The sequence below is a fragment of the Mesoplodon mirus genome (genome assembly GCF_964341445.2).
Source record: "Mesoplodon mirus genome assembly, chromosome: 13".
NCBI classification, from domain to species: Eukaryota; Metazoa; Chordata; class Mammalia; order Artiodactyla; family Ziphiidae; genus Mesoplodon; species Mesoplodon mirus.
In genome coordinates, this window is record NC_138989.1 from 42,732,321 (window position 1) to 42,749,467 (window position 17,147).

At 44.6% G+C, this 17,147-nt stretch overlaps 1 protein-coding gene across 4 annotated transcripts in view; it reads right to left on the bottom strand.

The window, feature by feature from the left end:
- The window catches only part of KCTD1 (potassium channel tetramerization domain containing 1), a 90,397-nt gene that overhangs the window by 57,089 nt on the left and 16,161 nt on the right, over positions 1 to 17,147 (bottom strand). The window contains exons 2-3 of one of the 4 annotated variants that reach the window (XM_082641728.1): positions 12,255 to 12,465; positions 11,662 to 11,756 (exon numbers count right to left, since the gene is read on the bottom strand). The exons of the other annotated variants lie outside the window; for them this stretch is intronic. Coding sequence (XP_082497854.1) covers positions 11,662 to 11,745 — 84 coding nt within the window. The 5' untranslated portion in view covers positions 11,746 to 11,756; positions 12,255 to 12,465. The remainder of the gene's footprint in view (positions 1 to 11,661; positions 11,757 to 12,254; positions 12,466 to 17,147) is intronic. 4 annotated transcript variants of the gene reach the window in all.

A 17,147-nucleotide genomic window follows, 5' to 3' on the forward strand; every position in this document is an offset into this window, starting at 1 on the left:
GGCAATCTGGTAGTGCCTGACCCACTAGGACTTGGATCAGACGCAGGTGGTTGGGAAATGAGGAGATGAAACGAGTCCGATTCACCCCACTCTCCGAACACACACACTTTGCTTCCTGTCTCTTTCTTCCTGTCTCTCCGGCATTTCCCTTTTCATCAATCTCTCTTCCCGTCTCCCTCCCACATCACTGGCCTTTTCTCCCTTCCTACCCCTCTTCCATCCTTTCTTGTCCTCTGGTTTGCCTGCAAGCAGCAGGCAGCACTGCACTGGAGCATTTCCACTTAAGGAAGTGCAACGTGCAGAAGAGTGCCTTTGGTAGTCTTAAAAGCCCCGGTTTAATTTTGTATATTAGATGGTTATTTAACCACAAGACACTATGTAATGCCATGGCAACGGAGGGGGTGGCGGAGTGAGGAGGTGGGTAACGAAATGTCGTCTAAGGGGAAAAGCGGTCGCCATTAGGGCAGAAGGAAAAGAACAGAAAATAGCCCAAGAGCAGAGGCCAAGAAGAAATGTGGAGACTAGGATGGAGCAGGGGCAGGAAGGGAGAAAAGGCCAGTGACGTGGGAGGGAGACGGGAAGAGAAATTGATGAAAAGGAAAATGCCGGAGAGACAGGAAGAAAGAGACAGGAAGCAAAGTGTGTGTGTTTGGAGAGTGGGGTGAATCGGACTAGTTTTATCTCCTCATTTCCCAACCACCTGTCCACTTTTCTATTCAGGAGGTCAGTTTCTAAGGCCCGGCTGCTGGCCCACAGGTCCTCTTATTTATTCCACAGAAGATCTTACTTGATCCGTCTAAGTGCGGAGCAGCGAGAGGGTTTGAAGCGTTCTCTAGGTCCTACGGTTTGCATTGGTCTCCTTCCTAACCAGTCTGAATGATCCCACTATGTATTGCTTCCTTCTGAAGATTGTGGAGATGAAGCCTAATTTTTAGAGAACCAAGTAGATCCTTGACCCTGATGGAAAGCTGGCCCCATATATGAGCTTGGAGATCAACGGCTCCAGCCCGCAGGATGGAAGATCACAGGCATCAAGTGAAAGCTTACAGCCACAATAAGAGTGAAATGAGGGGGGTAAGCACTGCCCAGTTACTTTTCCTACCAACTCCCCACAGTACTGAATGAAATGCTTTTTTATTTTTGCACACAGTAGAAAATGAATAAACAGTACTGATGATGATAAAGCAAGTCTATAAGGCTCCATAATTGAGGGCTCTGCTCGCCTTCCAGTAAATGACCTCAGTGATTTCTCCCTTTGGGCCGTGGCCCCAAACACTTTTGGATTTGTTATTTACCCATCCTATCATCCATCAAATGAAAAAGAAAAGACAAATCCCACCATCCCATGGTGTTAATAGGCATAAATGTCAATTAAGGAAAAATTAAACACTAATGAGGCGATAGGGATTCTGTGGAAATAAAGTAAACGCATACTTCCCAAGACAGAAGCTCGATGCTGCCATACCGCACAATAAAAACACCGGCGCCGGGGGGGAACCTCGGGGGTTAGCAGTCCACACTCGGAGAAGCAGGGCATGAGGAGTCTTGGTTTTGCTGAGGTTTACATAAAATGACAAGGTGGCCAGCTCTGTGGGGGTGATTCTGGGTTCCTGCAGCTCCGACGTACAGACTCAGGGTCGGTGGGGCTGGACAAGAGTAGAGAGTCAAACGCCACCAAGTCCCAGTCCAGGGTGAAGCGTTTCACAAATGAGATGTACTCAAAGTCACCCCTGGAAATCAACCAGGCTACAGGTTCCGCGGGGACCGGAACAGTGTTTTGTTGACAGTCTCCAGCACACAGCCTGGCATTTATCAGGCACTAATAACCATTTGATGAATAATTTAATACTGAGTTGCAGGAGGGGCTGGGAAATGTGGGAGCACCATGGCTGCACTAACCATTGAAGGGACTGGAAACCACTTTAGTATAGAGAATAGAAGCAGAAGGGGAAACAAAAAATGAACCTGGGGCTGGAACAGGCAGAACGCTTCAAGCAACGTAATAGAGCAACATAGAGCCGCACATTATTTAAACACAGACACTATGAGAAATGTTACGAATAACTTAGGTGAACGTTTATTCGGTAATAGAATAACATTTTCAAATGAAGTAAATATTTCACAGTATAATCTTATGAATTGACAGCTATTCTTTCTAAATTCTATTTAGAAAAATATTACTAACACATCAGCAATGGTGCACAGAGGCAGAATGGAATGGAGGTCTCCAGGGCCAGAGCGCTGGGCTTCCATCCTAGTTCCATCGCGTGCCTGCTGTGCGATTTAACCACTCTCTGCCTCAGTTTCCCCATCTTTAACAAGGTAATAACAATGCTTTTTGTGATTATTGTGAAAAATCAATAATTCATGTATAAGAGTAGACAGTTATGAAAAGCACTTACCTAGTGCCTGGAATATAACCTTTAACAAAAGCAAGATATTTTTTTTTCTTTTTGTGGCAGCACCTCGCAGCTTGTGGGATCTTAGTTCCCTGACCAGGGTTCAAACCTGTGTCCCCTGCAGTGGAAGCGTGGAGTCCTGACCACCGGACCGCCAGGGAAGTCCACAAGTAAACTATTATTTTTAATGATGGTTTTAAAGATTTTCCAAATGATGTTATTTCTAAAGGATTTAATGATTATTTTAAGAGATACTTACAAAATACCTGTCTACACATATGTCGCTCATACAACCTTTCTCATTCCCTCTGTTTAGTGGTTCTGAACTTGCTGTGAGGTCCCAGCTTACATTATACTGCATAGTATGCAGTACTATCCAAATACCCAGAAACTTAAACTTTACAAGTATTACCTTTTCTGCTAAGAAAAGAGAATATACTCTAACTGATACACATAGTGTATATTGATGAACTTCTGATATTATTAACTGACAAGAATAGTAAGCAGTAAAAATTCATTTTTTTCCTGCTTTTAGTTTATTTTTCATTACTTTATTACTTTTATTACTTTATTCTCAAATCTGTTTAAGTACAACTTCTAGCTCAACGAAGACACTTGGTTAATGAAAACTTGCCCGACTTTCACAATTATGTTATTTAAATCCCACAAGATTGCTTTTCACATGTCTTCAGAAACTCCTCACTCTGATGAGGGGCTTAGTTAGCCACCACCTAAAGAATTCCCATGTGAATTAAGTGCCCTCAAACATAGATAACATGCCTCCTCTGCAGCTTGTATGTATGACAAATAAGCGAAAGATGAGAGTCTGGTATGGGAGTGATGCTAAAATAGTAATTACTTGTTTGTAAGTCAGTCCAGTATTGTACGGGAAAGTGTTATGTTGAAACAAATAAATATTCTAAATCTTTACATTTAAAGACGTGCTGGCCTTCTAATGGAAATCCCAAACTAAAAGGTAATCAAAGGAAGTTAGTAATAAATGGGGAAGATGATCTCAGTATTAATATTCACTCAACCATTTATACAAAATAAGACTCAAAATAAATTTCATCAGTGGAATTATTTTATCTGCTTATAATGTACTTGATATATCCTGTTGCATGTAGTTGGACTACAGAAATTAAAATGTTAAATTAAGCAGTGATTACCACGTCTCTCTCTAAAGCTATATTCAGCTGCACTAATAAATTTAGTTGGATGATAAAAAAGGAGATAGGAGGTAGGAAATTAGCATCCTTGAAATGTAAAAAAATAACCATCGTGGAGAGGGACTATGGCTGTTCTAGATAAAAGTCTATATACTTGGAGCCAATTGCTGTCATTTGTTACTGTTAATTTAAAAATCTGTAAAAAAGCATCAAAATCAATTCAATTCAGTCTTAATGAGACAGCTCCAGCAAGATCCTATTCTCTGTACCTGTTCTAATTAGCATGACTATATCCTCACTGTCAACTCTGACAATACGCTCAACTACATTACTGTTAATCCCGTAACATGGGATCATATTTGAGATAGCACCTCAAAAACAGAATTTGTACATCACTACTTTGATAATAAATAGCAAATGACCTCAGGGCTGGAAAAGAGCTGGTATGTGATTGTTTTCCCCAAAAAGGGAAACTGAGGCTCAGGGACACTTGGAGACTTGCTCCAGGCCCACAGCTAAGAAGCATCCGGTGAGCAGGGCTTCAACACAGCTCTTTTCTCTCTGCCATCTCCCCAGAGAGAAGTGGCGCCCTTGGTAACCTTGTAAAACTACATGGAAGTCACAGGCTATCCCGCCTAAATTATTGACGACCAATAGCAAATGTTGAGATGCCACAACAGAAGACCTCAGGTACCCCCGCGGAGGTTATTAAGTGTAATTCTTTGCTTTTTAATTGCCACTTAAGCTGAAATTACCACCTCTTCAAGATGGATATGAAGATAATTCGGAGATTTAGTTGGAGGTGGGTGTCAACACACACGCTAATTGACCTTAATTCACACGTATTTCAAAAGTGATATGAAGGGTAAGGGATGAGGAAAATATGACACATTAGAACTAAAAAAACAAAATGAAAATGACTGCTAAAAAGATGCTGTCAGCCAGTTCCATATTTTAGCTCTAAAATGTTTAATAACGTCCCAAACAAGAAACTGTAAGGTGAGTAACTTCAATATGTATGCCTATCAACGTTTACTCCAGCCTGGCTGGCATGGGAAATGCTGAGATGGGTAAGAACAGTCCTCGTTTTGAACTGGCACAATATTACAATCTCAGTGTTGGGTTGGCATTGCCTCTGTTTTAATTTCCTAAAGGCTGGAAGTTTGGAGAGCTGAGTTCAAGCGCTCCTGCCATAAAATGAGGAGGCTAAACTTTAGGGGAGCGCCCACATTTCTTCACGTGGAACCTTTACTTTTCAGAAGAGAGCTTACACTTGAGTTGCAGTTGAAAAGCAGAAAAAGGCAGTGCTGCTGGGGGAGGGGGGGAGAGGGAGGGGCACAGGACCACCTTCTGTCCACCAGACTCACTCCTCCCTGGGCCCTGAAGGGTGAAAAGCTTGGGCCTGGATTATCATAGAGGGGCTCCGGCTGTGACAGGCCCTGAGCCCACTAATAACCATAGCGACAAGGAGCACTGGGGGGCCCTCACCGTGTGCCAAGCACTATACCCAACACGTGACACGTACTATCTCACTTAATCTTTATAATGACCTTGTGACATTTCACTAAAAATGCCATGACAGGGCTTCCCTGGTAGTGCAGTGGTTGAGAGTCTGCTTGCCAATGCAGGGGACACGGGTTCGAGCCCTGGTCTGGGAGGATCCCACATGCCACAGAGCAACTAAGTCGGTGAGCCATGGCCGCTGAGCCTGTGCGTCCGGAGCCTGTGCTCCGCAACGGGAGAGTCCGTGACAGTGAGAGACCCGCGCACCGCGATGAAGAGTGGCCCCCGCTCGCCGCAACTAGAGAAAGCCCTCGCACAGAAATGAAGACCCAACATAGCCAAAAATAAATAAATTAGAAAAAAAATTCTCCTTGTAAAAAATAAATAAATAGATAAATAAATAAATAAATAAATAAAAATGCCATGACAGCCATATTCCAATATTCTGACGTTCAACTTCCCTCAACTAAACACATTTTCCAGGTAGCAGTAATCAAAGACAAAAAAAAAAAAAGGCACCAAGAAACTGCCTCTTTTATAAATGAAGAAAGGACTACTTACCTCACAAGGCTGATCTAAGGATTTAATGAGGGTATAAGGTCTCTAATAAAGAACCACAGGCATAGTAAGAAATAATGTTTTTTAAAAAATATCTATCAAAATTGTGCTCCATCTAGCTACAGAATTCTAAGGGCTGGATTTATAGTTATTAAAAACTTCTACACTAGATTCCTGTGGACTATTGGTTCACTTCAAAAGCAGACACAAGCAAAAAAGTCAGCACAGAAGAATATATATACTGTAAAATTTCATTTATGTGAAAGACTAGAAAAGATACAACTATAACTAATCCACAGTGGCAGGAAGCAGACCAGGGATCAATTGCCTAGGGGCTGGGCTATGGCAGGGGGCTGACTGGGGAGGGACCAGAGGAAACTTTCTAGGATGTTGGAAATGATCTATATCTTGACTGGGGTGGTGGTTACATAGGTGTATACGCTTGTCAAAACTCACTGAACTTACACTTAAACTGGATGCATTTTGTTGTATGTAATCCCACCTTAATAAAGGTGATTGAGGGACTTCCCTGGTGGTCCAGTGGTTAAGACTTCGCCTTCCAATGCAGGGGGTGCAGGTTCGATCCCTGGTTGGGGAGGTAAGATCCCACATGCCTCAGTGGCCAAAAAAACAAAACAAAAAACAGAAGAAATATTGTAACAAATTCAATAAAGACAAAAAAAATGAAGGTGATTGAAAAAAAGTAGTTCCAAGAAAAAAAAAAAGCAAGTACAAAATTTCACAACCAAATATTTAACCAGATCTCTTTCCTCTTGCACGTTCTCAAGACTGACCTACTATGTTGGTGTTGTGGGTTGAACTGTGTCCCCCAAATATTCATATGTTGAAGCCCTAACTTCAAAATGGTGCCTCAGAAGGTGACCTTATTTGGAAATGGGGTCATTGAAGGTGTAATGAGTTTAGATGAGATCAAACTGCAGTAGGGTGGGCCCTAATCCAGTATGACTGGTATCCTTAGAAAAAGGGGAAACTTGGACACAGGCAAGCACCCAGGGAGAATCCCATGTGAACACGAAAGCAGAGATCGGGGTGATGTGACTATAAAGCCAAGGAACACCAAAGATTGCCAGCAAACCACCAGAAGCCAGAAGGCAGGATGCAACAGATTCTCCCATAGCCCTCAGAAGGAACCAGATCTGCCGATACCCACCTTATCTCGGACTTTGGCCTCCAGAACCGTAAGATAATATATTTCTGCTGTTTAAGTCATTTAGTTTATGGTACTTTGCTATGGCAGCCCTAGGAAACTCAACTGTAATTTTCTCAAGTTTAATCAAATCTTGATGGCATCTATCCCCCAGACAAGAGTCTACCAGACTCTGCTGAACAGCAATCTGCGTGGATCTCAGGAATAATAAAGGTTAGTGTTTTCTGAGCACTTACTATGTGCCACATGCTTTATGTGAGTCAACTCATTGAACCTCTGCAATGACCCTAAAGTAAGAATTAATATAACACCATTTTCAGACAGAGAAACTGAGGTTTAGACAAGTTAAGTAATTTGGCCAAGTCACAAAGCCGGTAAGTGGGTGAGAACTAAAGGAGATTTCAAGCATCTCCCATAGGTTGTCCACTGCTCCTTGAATCAGAAAATACTAGTGGTGGCTGATAGCCATGTGGGTATCTTTTGCAGTTTCTAAATTGTTAAAGTTAAAATTATTTTAAAAGTACAAATAAATTTACAGAGATGCATTTTTTTAAAGTTGCAAAAAAATTACATTTTCCCTGATGACGTAGACTTGTGTTTCCCAAAATGTTATGAAAAGTAGTAATGCTAGTTATTCCATGTGGGGGAATATGACGAGTTAATTCAAATAAATCTGGAAAACACTGAATTAAATAGGTTTCCTTACGTAGGGTTTCAAGATGATGGCAATGTTCCCCCAAACGCACCTGACTTGGAAACCTTACTTTTTAGGAACCTATTGTAGAACCAGTGTTTCCCTTCATTTCCTCTGGGGAAAGTCCACTGTGTACAATGTCTTACTTTCTGTTCGAACTTGCTATGGGATTTGGCTATCACAAGACTCGATTTTTGCATCTATCAAAGGAGGATAATAATGTTTTACGGTCACAACGGGTTGTTGTCGGGGTCAAATTATATAATATACATGAAAGGACATTAAAATCTGAAAAATCATAAACTTAAGGCAAGCCTTGAGTGGTTTTGTGAAAAAATCTTACTTACCTGTATTTAACCCAGTTTTTGAGTTTGGAAAAAAAGTGGTGGGGAGATCTTCCTTTACCTACTGCTGATTCTACTTTGCTAATTTAAGAAAAGCTGCCAGCAGACTGGCAAAGGCCATTTGTGGAAGAAGGATAAGGTTTAGGTGATGGAACTGTGGCTGGCCCCATTCAGAACCACTCCCGGGCTCCGGGGTCTGCCCACTGTCACTGGAACCCAGCTGTAGCAGGGTGGTTCCAAGCAGGGAACAGAGTGGAAGTGGCAGTCCTGGAACACCTCGGCAGAACAGGATTTGAGGGCTTCAGGAGCTGCACTGGACACAATGCTGGGGGTCAGGGAGGTATTAACTCACGAGCTTCCCAGCTGTTACCGGGGTGGCTTCTAATGCAAATGCCCTGAGATCACCAGCTGGAGCATCTCGCTGCTGCCCTGTTCAGGAGGATCCCCTAGGGGCTACCAGGAGGTGAGGCGCTCACCCTAACATCTGTATGAGGATGCTGGTCCTCACCTGCACAAACTGCCTGCTTTCCAGCAGGGGGCCTGAGGACATCTCCCAGGCCCACATCTCCACTTTCTCGTGGACCACAATTGCCTGCTGTAGGGGCCAAGATGAAGGCACTCACAAGCAACTCAAACACTTTCAGGTTTTGGTGAGAGAGAGAAGAAAAGACTCCAAAAGATTTTCCAAGAGTATACATAACCAGAATATTCAAGGTTCTGTTTTATTTCCCCAAAAATCTGTCTCTACAGATAGAATAAGCTCCATTGTACTGTACATATGATTTTAATTTTTTCCCTTAGCAATGATTTGTATTACTTATGTGAACCCCCAAATTCACTCATGCTCAGGAGTCAATATCCCAATGACATTATTCCATCTTCTTTCTATGTCGTCTGATTTTTCCCCAAACCTTTGAGTAGCTGCCATGCACCCAAACGTTTAAGAAAGCACTACCTTTCAAAACACATATGGGATGCATGCAATATATTTGAATATGTATATTAAATGGCTGAATCATAAGAATTTGTAAGAAAATGTAACAGTGGCTGTCTCTAGGGAGAAAAGTGGGGAACCGGAAGTCCTTCTCCTCCAGGAGTAGGAGACAAGGCCATTTTTCATGGCATATTTAAAAATTTAATATGCGCATGTGTTAAATTATAAAACATTCTTTAAATTAAGAAAAGAACCTAAAGACACAAAACCACATATGCCCTTCCAGACTTATTTGTTAGAGCCACGACTTTTACTCTTCCCCAAACAAAATGCCTTGATCTCACTGTTTATATGTACTGCCTGGATAAACTCTGCCCAGAAAGGCCCTCTGGAAAGAATGCTGAATATCAAAAGAGTTCATTTCCCTAAAAAAAAAAATCCCTCCCCTATAAAACCCAGCCAATACCAGCCACTCTTCTCCAGAGCCTTCCTTTGATGAGGCTGGCAAAGAGCAGAATTACCCAAACAACTTTTAAATCTTGGCTTATTTCTCACCATGCATCTCTTTCTACCCATAAGGACTTTCCACAAGGCCTCTGGGGTTAAGAGGAGGATTCAGCTAGCAAAACCTTTGCAGCTGGGTACTTCAGTGTTCCAGGCCTTGTGCCAAGCGGGGTACAGACACCCCTGCATGAGGCAGCGTTGCTAGTAAGCATCCCGGACAGATCACGTGCAGTTTAGAGGCCAATAACCTGCTTCAGGCCGCAGACACTGCACCAACGCGCGTGCGCTGGTCTGCTTTGCAATCTGCTTCGTCCCGTGCTAAATTCTGGGACGTGATTACCCTGTATAAGCCAGTGCCCCTATCTCCCCACTGCCTCCAGTAAGGTCCAACCTACTGTCCACCTCATTCCCTTCTTGGCAACCCAGAATTAAACTAACCTAACCTGCACTTCCCAAAGATTTTCCAAAACTTTTGCACACGCTGTTCCCTCTGCCCGAAACACTCTTCTCAGGGTGGGTCTCTTTGTGCCCCGTCTAAGTGGGCCCACGTGCCCATAACCACCTGTCATGCCCCCAGGGTTTCATGTTCTGTAGAACATATCCGACTATATGCTACTATATTGCTACTATATCCCATTTTCTTGCTGTTACCTATTTCCCCTTTTTGTCTGTCTCACCCCCTAGACTATATAAGCTCAGGAGAGGCAGCGTCCTTGTCAGTCTGACGGACAGTTGTCCTTTCCAGGGCCCACGCAGCACCTGCGGGTAGGTGTTTAAGAGTAGTTGAGAAATATGCAAACGATTTAGGTATCTCTAAGCTCCACCCCCCAGGGCGGGGCCCTCCGTTTACACAATCCTGGACGCTGGAGACCAGTCTTTGAGAGCATTTTCCTCTGGGTGGGAAGAAAAAAAATCCAAGAATGCACAAAATTGCGAGTTAGCCAAACGTGAGGAGAGACAAGCAAGGAAGCAGCCCTTCCTTGACACTTCTGGGCACCGGGGAGCGACTGGACAAGGGGGACCGTGCCTCATGTGCACGATGCGGGGGGCCTCGATTTACGGGCTTCAGGAAATCCAGGGGGGACCTTCCAGCTCTGTGAGTCTGTGGTCGACACCGGTGTTCCCAAACAGGGCACCGTGCATCTTCTTGCTTCTAAATAGTTCTGGGTGTTTTAGTGAGTATTAGAATATACAGTTAGCACATCAAACCTGTGATTTCGTGGTTACTGTCACTTGGGATGAGTGTGAAATAGTCAAGAGAAAATGCCAGGTAAACATGAACACTGGCGAAACGAGAAACATCAAAAGTCACGATGTCCTTGCATTGCGATGTCGGAGAAGCCATCCCCACTTTACAGCCCCACCCCGTCTCCTCCAAGGCATCCAGAGGGATGTTGGAAACTGAGGTGACCTGGGTAAAGCCTTGGTAATGGAAACACAATGCGAGGATCAAGAAGCTTAACGCCCAGGGGGCTCTTCTCTGAAGCATTGGTATTTTCAGTCCAATTCTCCCTGCACATTTTGGGATTTTTTCCCAACAGTTTTCAAACCGCTTAATTTACAATGACCAGTTTCCCTAGGCTTTAAAGCAACATATTTTCTGCACAAAGTAGCAATGAGTAAAAACCAGAGCCCCGAATGCTAATGCTTTAACTCCTTAATCCCCAAACTACCTTTCTCCATCTCTTAAGGCCCCTGCTGACAACACTGTTGCCAGTACCTTTAAGAAGCCGCTGCTTCTCTGCTTCTCCTCTGGCCCTTTAGGAACGGAAATCTACTCTGCAAGACTCAGGAGAGGCCCAGAACACTTCCTCAGCTGGCTGCCCTGTGATGGTTTGGGAGGGTCAAGGGCGAATCTCTCTGCCCTGCTGGCCACCCAGCAAAGAAACAGGGAAAAAAAAGTTTCCTTGAAATGTTAACTACAGAGAGCTTAAAAAGTAGGGCAGGGAATACTTGCAGAGAGGAGAATATAGCCAGAATTAGAAGTCATTGCTTTAAAATCATAATTCCAGGTCAGGGACTGAATTTTTCTTTTAGGTACAAAAGTACTCAAAACCCAAACAAAGCTGTTATTAAGGTTCTATCAAGATCTTCAGAAGGAGAGACTGAAAATCGAATTGCTATGCTTACATGGAAGAAGATGGCTGCAAACAAGCCAACAAACACACATAGAAATAAATAGAGGGGAGGGTGGGATGAACAGGCAGAGCACAGAGGATTTTTAGGGCAGTGAAACTACTCTGTATGATACTACATGGTGGATGCATGTCATTGGACATTTGTCAAAACCCATAAAATGTACAACACCAGGAATGAGCCCTAATGTGCACTATGGAGTTTGGGTGCTCAGGAGGTGTCAGTGGAGGGTTACCAATTATAACAACGTACCATCAATAGTGGGGCAGGCTGTACTGTGTGGGACATGGTATCCGTGGGCACTCTCTGAATTTTCTGCTCTGTTTCCTTGGGCATCTAAACCTGCTCTAAAAAATAAAGTTTATCAATTAAAAAAAACAAATTAAAAAAATTACACTTGTTGCAAGTCACAGTAATTTTTCCCCTAGAAAAAAGCCAGTGCAATACTCGACATCAGTTCAAGTGATGCCAAAAAGCGCCCATCTTCATGCTACGAAACTTGAGACCCAGCACGTTCATTCCCGTGCAACTTGTTCGTTCCCTCCCTGGCTGAGAAACATTTTCGGAGAGTGTTCCTATTTTTTTTTTTTTTTTTTTTTTTTTGCGGTACGTGGGCCTCTCACTGTTGTGGCCTCTCCCGTTGCGGAGCACAGGCTCCGGACGCGCAGGCTCAGCGGCCATGGCTCACGGGCCCAGCCGCTCCGCGGCATGTGGGATCTTCCCGGACCGGGGCACGAACCCGCGTCCCCGGCATCGGCAGGCGGACTCCCAACCACTGCGCCACCAGGGAAGCCCGGAGTGTTCCTATTTTATCTAGCTTTCCTTTTGATAAAATGGGCCCCTACCTTGAATGTGATCCTCCACTTTGTCACTGACTCAATTAAAACACAAAAGATGTTCTCCGGTTGAATGAGGAACGCCCTTGAAGTGGGAGCCAGGATCTCAGACTCCCTGGGGAGCACGCTGGGCCAGATGAAGGAGGAGGGGCTTTGAGGGCCGGCAGGGGAGCTGAGGTAGCAGTGTCATCTGCGTCTAACCTGGGTCAGTGTTTTCCTTCTGTGATTTTAGAAAAGTACATAAAATATTAACAAGACCACCCCAAACCAGCCACCTCATTTGTCCTCGGGGACCCCCCCGCCCCCTCCTTCCTGCTATCGACTCCTCCCCATCCCCATCAGCATGTAAACATGCTCATGGGTCTCCCATGTTAAAAATATATAAAATCCCCCACAAACTTGTCTCCAGCCTCAGCTCCCTCCAGCTCCCGCTCTCCTGACCCCTCTCCTGGACAGTCAAACCTGAAAGCAGCCCAGCTGTTCCCCTTTCCTCGCCTCTCTTCCCTCCCTCGGGTCCCTCCATATGGCCTCTGCCCACTGCCCACCACAGAACTGCTCTGCAGAGAAGCCAGAAGATGTATACCACGGTCTCATCTTACCAGAAATCTCAGTCACATTAACAAAGCCCACTACTCCCTCTGGTCCCAACACACTACAACCTACCAGTGCCCTCCGCCCCGCGCCCCTGGCTTTATGTCAGCAAGCCCCTTCTCTACCTTTCTACCCAATATTCAAGTTTCTTAGGGCTCTCTTTTATTCTCCATCTAGGATTTCTTTCTAAAGCAAAATAATCCACCCCAAGTGGCTTCAATTATCATCCACAAACTGGTGAACTTCCAAATATTATCCTCCAGACGACTTTTGCCAGACCTGTTTATCTACCTGCTTAGCCAACATTCCCCTCCAGTGTCCCAGAGCCTCTCAAATCCAACAACTCCCAAGCAGAACTCACCATCTACCTCCAGGGCTCCCCCGCCGCAGGGGCCCCTGTTTCAATATGTAGCACCACCATTCACCTGTCCATCACCTGAACTCCTGTCCCCCCGACACCGACTTCCATGTCCTGTGGAGTACACCACCCATATATTTCTGGGAACCATCTATTTCTCCCCCCTCCCGCTACTGCTATCTTAGTCCCTGGACACTGTCACCTCTCCCTTGCTCTAGTTCCTCTGCAATCCAAGGTCCACATCTCTCAACCAAAGAGAACTTGTTAACAAAACAAAACAAAACAAGGCAAATAAGTTGAATCCTGTCCTGCTTACAGCCCTTCCACAACTGCTTATAGCCCTTCCACAACTGCCCAGACCACAGATGAGGTTTGAAACCTTTAACACAGTCTAGATGCTACAGCGCTGGAGCCGAACCCTTCAGCTTTCTCTTTCACCCCTTCCCCATCACCCTATGCACAAAGCCCACAGACTTCCTTTCTGTTCTGCAATATTCTGGAATGAACCATGCTCTTTCCCATCAGGGGTGTTTGCTCACACACCTCCCTGTGTCTACCACGTCGCTCAGATCAAATTCCTTCTTCCCTTCTCTGTTCTCTCTACACCCCCTTGAAGTGAAAACTAAGAGTAAAGCCCAAAGGAGAATAAGAACCAAGAGAAATAGGTAAGTTGAAAAAAAGCACCAAGAAGGAAAAATAGGCAGTTTGGTTTATATCCCTTTATTAACTGTACTTTGTCCTCTCAGACAGTATTCTTTAAGTTTAAAAGAAAACGTAACCCAAGGAGGTTGTGACTAAGCCAGAACAGATATACGTTCTCAAACGGAATTAAATAACTGTGAGGGCACTGATTTTATTTTCTGTACCTGTGATCAATCAAAAGGCGTCTGGAGTCCACGATCAAATCTCATAAAAGATAAATGGGACTTCCCTGGTGGCACAGTGGTTAAGAATCTGCCTGCCAGGGCTTCCCTGGTGGCACAGTGGCTGAGAGTCCGCCTGCCGATGCAGGGGACACGGGTTTGTGCCCTGGTCCAGGAAGCTCCCACATGGCGCGCAGCGGCTGGGTCCGTGAGCCTTGGCTGCTGAGCCTGTGTGTCCGGAGCCTGTGCTCCGCAACGGGAGAGGCCACAACAGTGAGAGGCCCGCATACCGAAAAAAAAAAAAAAAAAAAAAAAAGAATCCACCTGCCAATCCAGGGGACTAGGGTTCGATCCCCGGTCCAGTAAGATCCCACACACCGCAGAGCAGCTAAGCCCGTGTGCCTCAACTACTGAGCCTGCACTCTAGAGCCCTCGAGCCACAACTATTGAGCCCACGCACAACTACCGAAGCCCGCATGCCCTAGGGCCCGCGAGTCGCAATTACTGAGCCCACGACCGCCACAACTAATGAAATCCCTGTGCTCTAGGGCCCATGTGCCGCAACTACTGAGCCCACATGCCGCAACTACTGAAGCCCCTGCGCGCTCTAGGGCCCATGTACCACAACTACTGAGCCGACACACCACAACTACTGAGCCCACGTGCCACAACTACTGAAGCCCCTGCACTCTAGGGCCCATGTGCCGCAACTACTGAGCACATGCGCTGCAACTACTGAAGTCTGTGCACTCTAGAGCCCATGCTCTGCAACAAGAGAAGCCACTACAATGAGAAGCCCACACACGGCAATAAAGACCCAACGCAGCCAAAAATAAGTAAAATTTAAAAAAAAGAAAAATGGTATTAGTGACAATAGTCATTGATATTTCCTAATATAGTATATGATACATGCTAATATTGATAGAATTAACATAGGAGAGCAAGAAGAGGCAGAATAACCACAAAAGCCTAACGTAGACAACCGGACAGACAGACAAGCAAAAGGAACTCTTTTCCCTAAATCCAAATTATAACACTGACCCCCTAAAGTTGGAGTCCCCTCCCTAAGAATTTCGCAGTTGTGCACCGTCAACTCTATAATTTGAGCAAATACTACACATTGGATGATTCTACGGAATCAAACGGGTTCCTTTGTAAAAGGGTTTCTCTCAGTTGTTATGGGGTTGGAGGTTGAGCCAGGGAAAGGCAGAGGAGAAATGAGGGCTCTGGGGGGAAAAAAAAAGAAAGAAAAGAAAACCTGAGTAGGCCTGAGGTGGAGAGGTGAACACTAGTCCAGACCTAAAGCACAGAAGGAGCTGAAGTCCAGGTGTGGTGACCTCGGGGCCAGTCCATCTTCGTCTCGCCCCACCGTCATCCCCAGAGGGCACAACTCACCAACCAGGCCTGCACCTCTACTAGGACGGCACTGCTACCACCACCGCATTTAACCTAGCTGCTGATTTATTTGGCTGTATGTGATCCCCGTCGTGTGCTAAGAAATCAACAGAAGAGGACAAACTGCTTCTGCAACATATGCAGGACAGAACTCGATGTAACCTTCAGGGCACTGTCTTAATCGTCTGACCTTCAGAGCAGAGCACAGTGCCAGGCACACAGTAGGTGTGCCACACATATTTAAGGAAACGTTTTTTCCTTGTGTGCCATTGGAGGAGCTTTTTATTTCTAACCTTCACAGCTGAAGAATGTTTTCATTTTTTCAAATGAGAGTAAAATATTTAGACCCGTTCTGCTCAAGGCTAGGAGGGCAAAGATTATAAATTCACCTTTATTGTTATTACAAAATATTTTTATTCATTTCTACAAATACTTTTGAGCACCTAAAATGTGCCAACCACTGTGCCAGGCACTGAGAATAGAGCAGTGAGAAAAGGAAGCAACGTCCCAGGAATGGTCCTTATGCAAAGGGTCCAATGAATAAAAATCATGAAAGTGTTAACTCTCACTTTTAAAAATATTCAACCATTAGTTTTTGAGAGGCTACTCTGCATACAGCAAATAAAAGAGAAAACAACCCTAAATCAGTAAGAAAATTTCAACCACAGGTTGAGATACATTAAATCAGATACGCTACTTTATACATCACATTAAGTTGAATATTGTAGAAAAAGACATACATCCTTGAAACATAAATCCCAACCAGAAATGGCAACAGACACTAGAAAGTGTACCAAGGTATGGTTAACTTTAAACAGCCTGACCCAATAACGGAATTCACATCGAGGACAAATGAGGGCTCCAAAAGAGAATTCACTCAGTGTCTTTCAATTGCGATCTAATTTACAAACACTTGATTTGTAAAATTTTGATTTGCAGACATTTTTGCCAGGATGGAATCATAGGTTCTTAGGGCAGAAGGGATTCTCAAGATCACCTGACCAGGTATTCCGGTAATGCCTGTCTCATCAAGAAGGACTTCTCATAAATTGGTTTAGGTAAGTTAGACTAACACCCAGTGAGGTGAGGGCAGTAACCAGCAACCATGCCAGGTGATCTCACTCTCAAATGCTAATCCCACGATCCTTCAGCATCAAGTGCTGACTAACAAGTGCCTACCCATGTTGATATTTTCTTTTGATTCCATCAATAATACCTTAGATGCTTTCTAGTATAGAAGTGGGGAGAAAAGCACAGATTTTCTGACAGGTATCCTCAGTGAGGCAGTGTGGGGAAATGTGTCCCTGAGAGAAAGACCCCAGTCCTTCGAAGGCATGGGAGAACCTTGCCCAGGATGGGAATCAACTGAATAAAGTCTGAAACTATCACATCGTAAGGGTTACACATAGCCTAGCAAGTGAGAAGAGGGGGCTTTGTGGACCAGGAAGGAGATTCTGAGCCTATGAATAAGGAGCACTTCCTGACTCTGGATCAGATTCTGCTACCCATCTCTCTGGACTTCCGTATCCCCTCCCTGCCTAACAAGCTGAGGTGCTCAGATGTGCTGTCCACCCTGAGCTCTTAAGAAACGATACTAAGACCTGTTCTATACAGGTTACCGTCCTTCCCCTAACATTGGGTTGGCCAAAACGTGCGTTCGGGAAAAACCCGAACGCACGTTTTGGCCAACCCAAT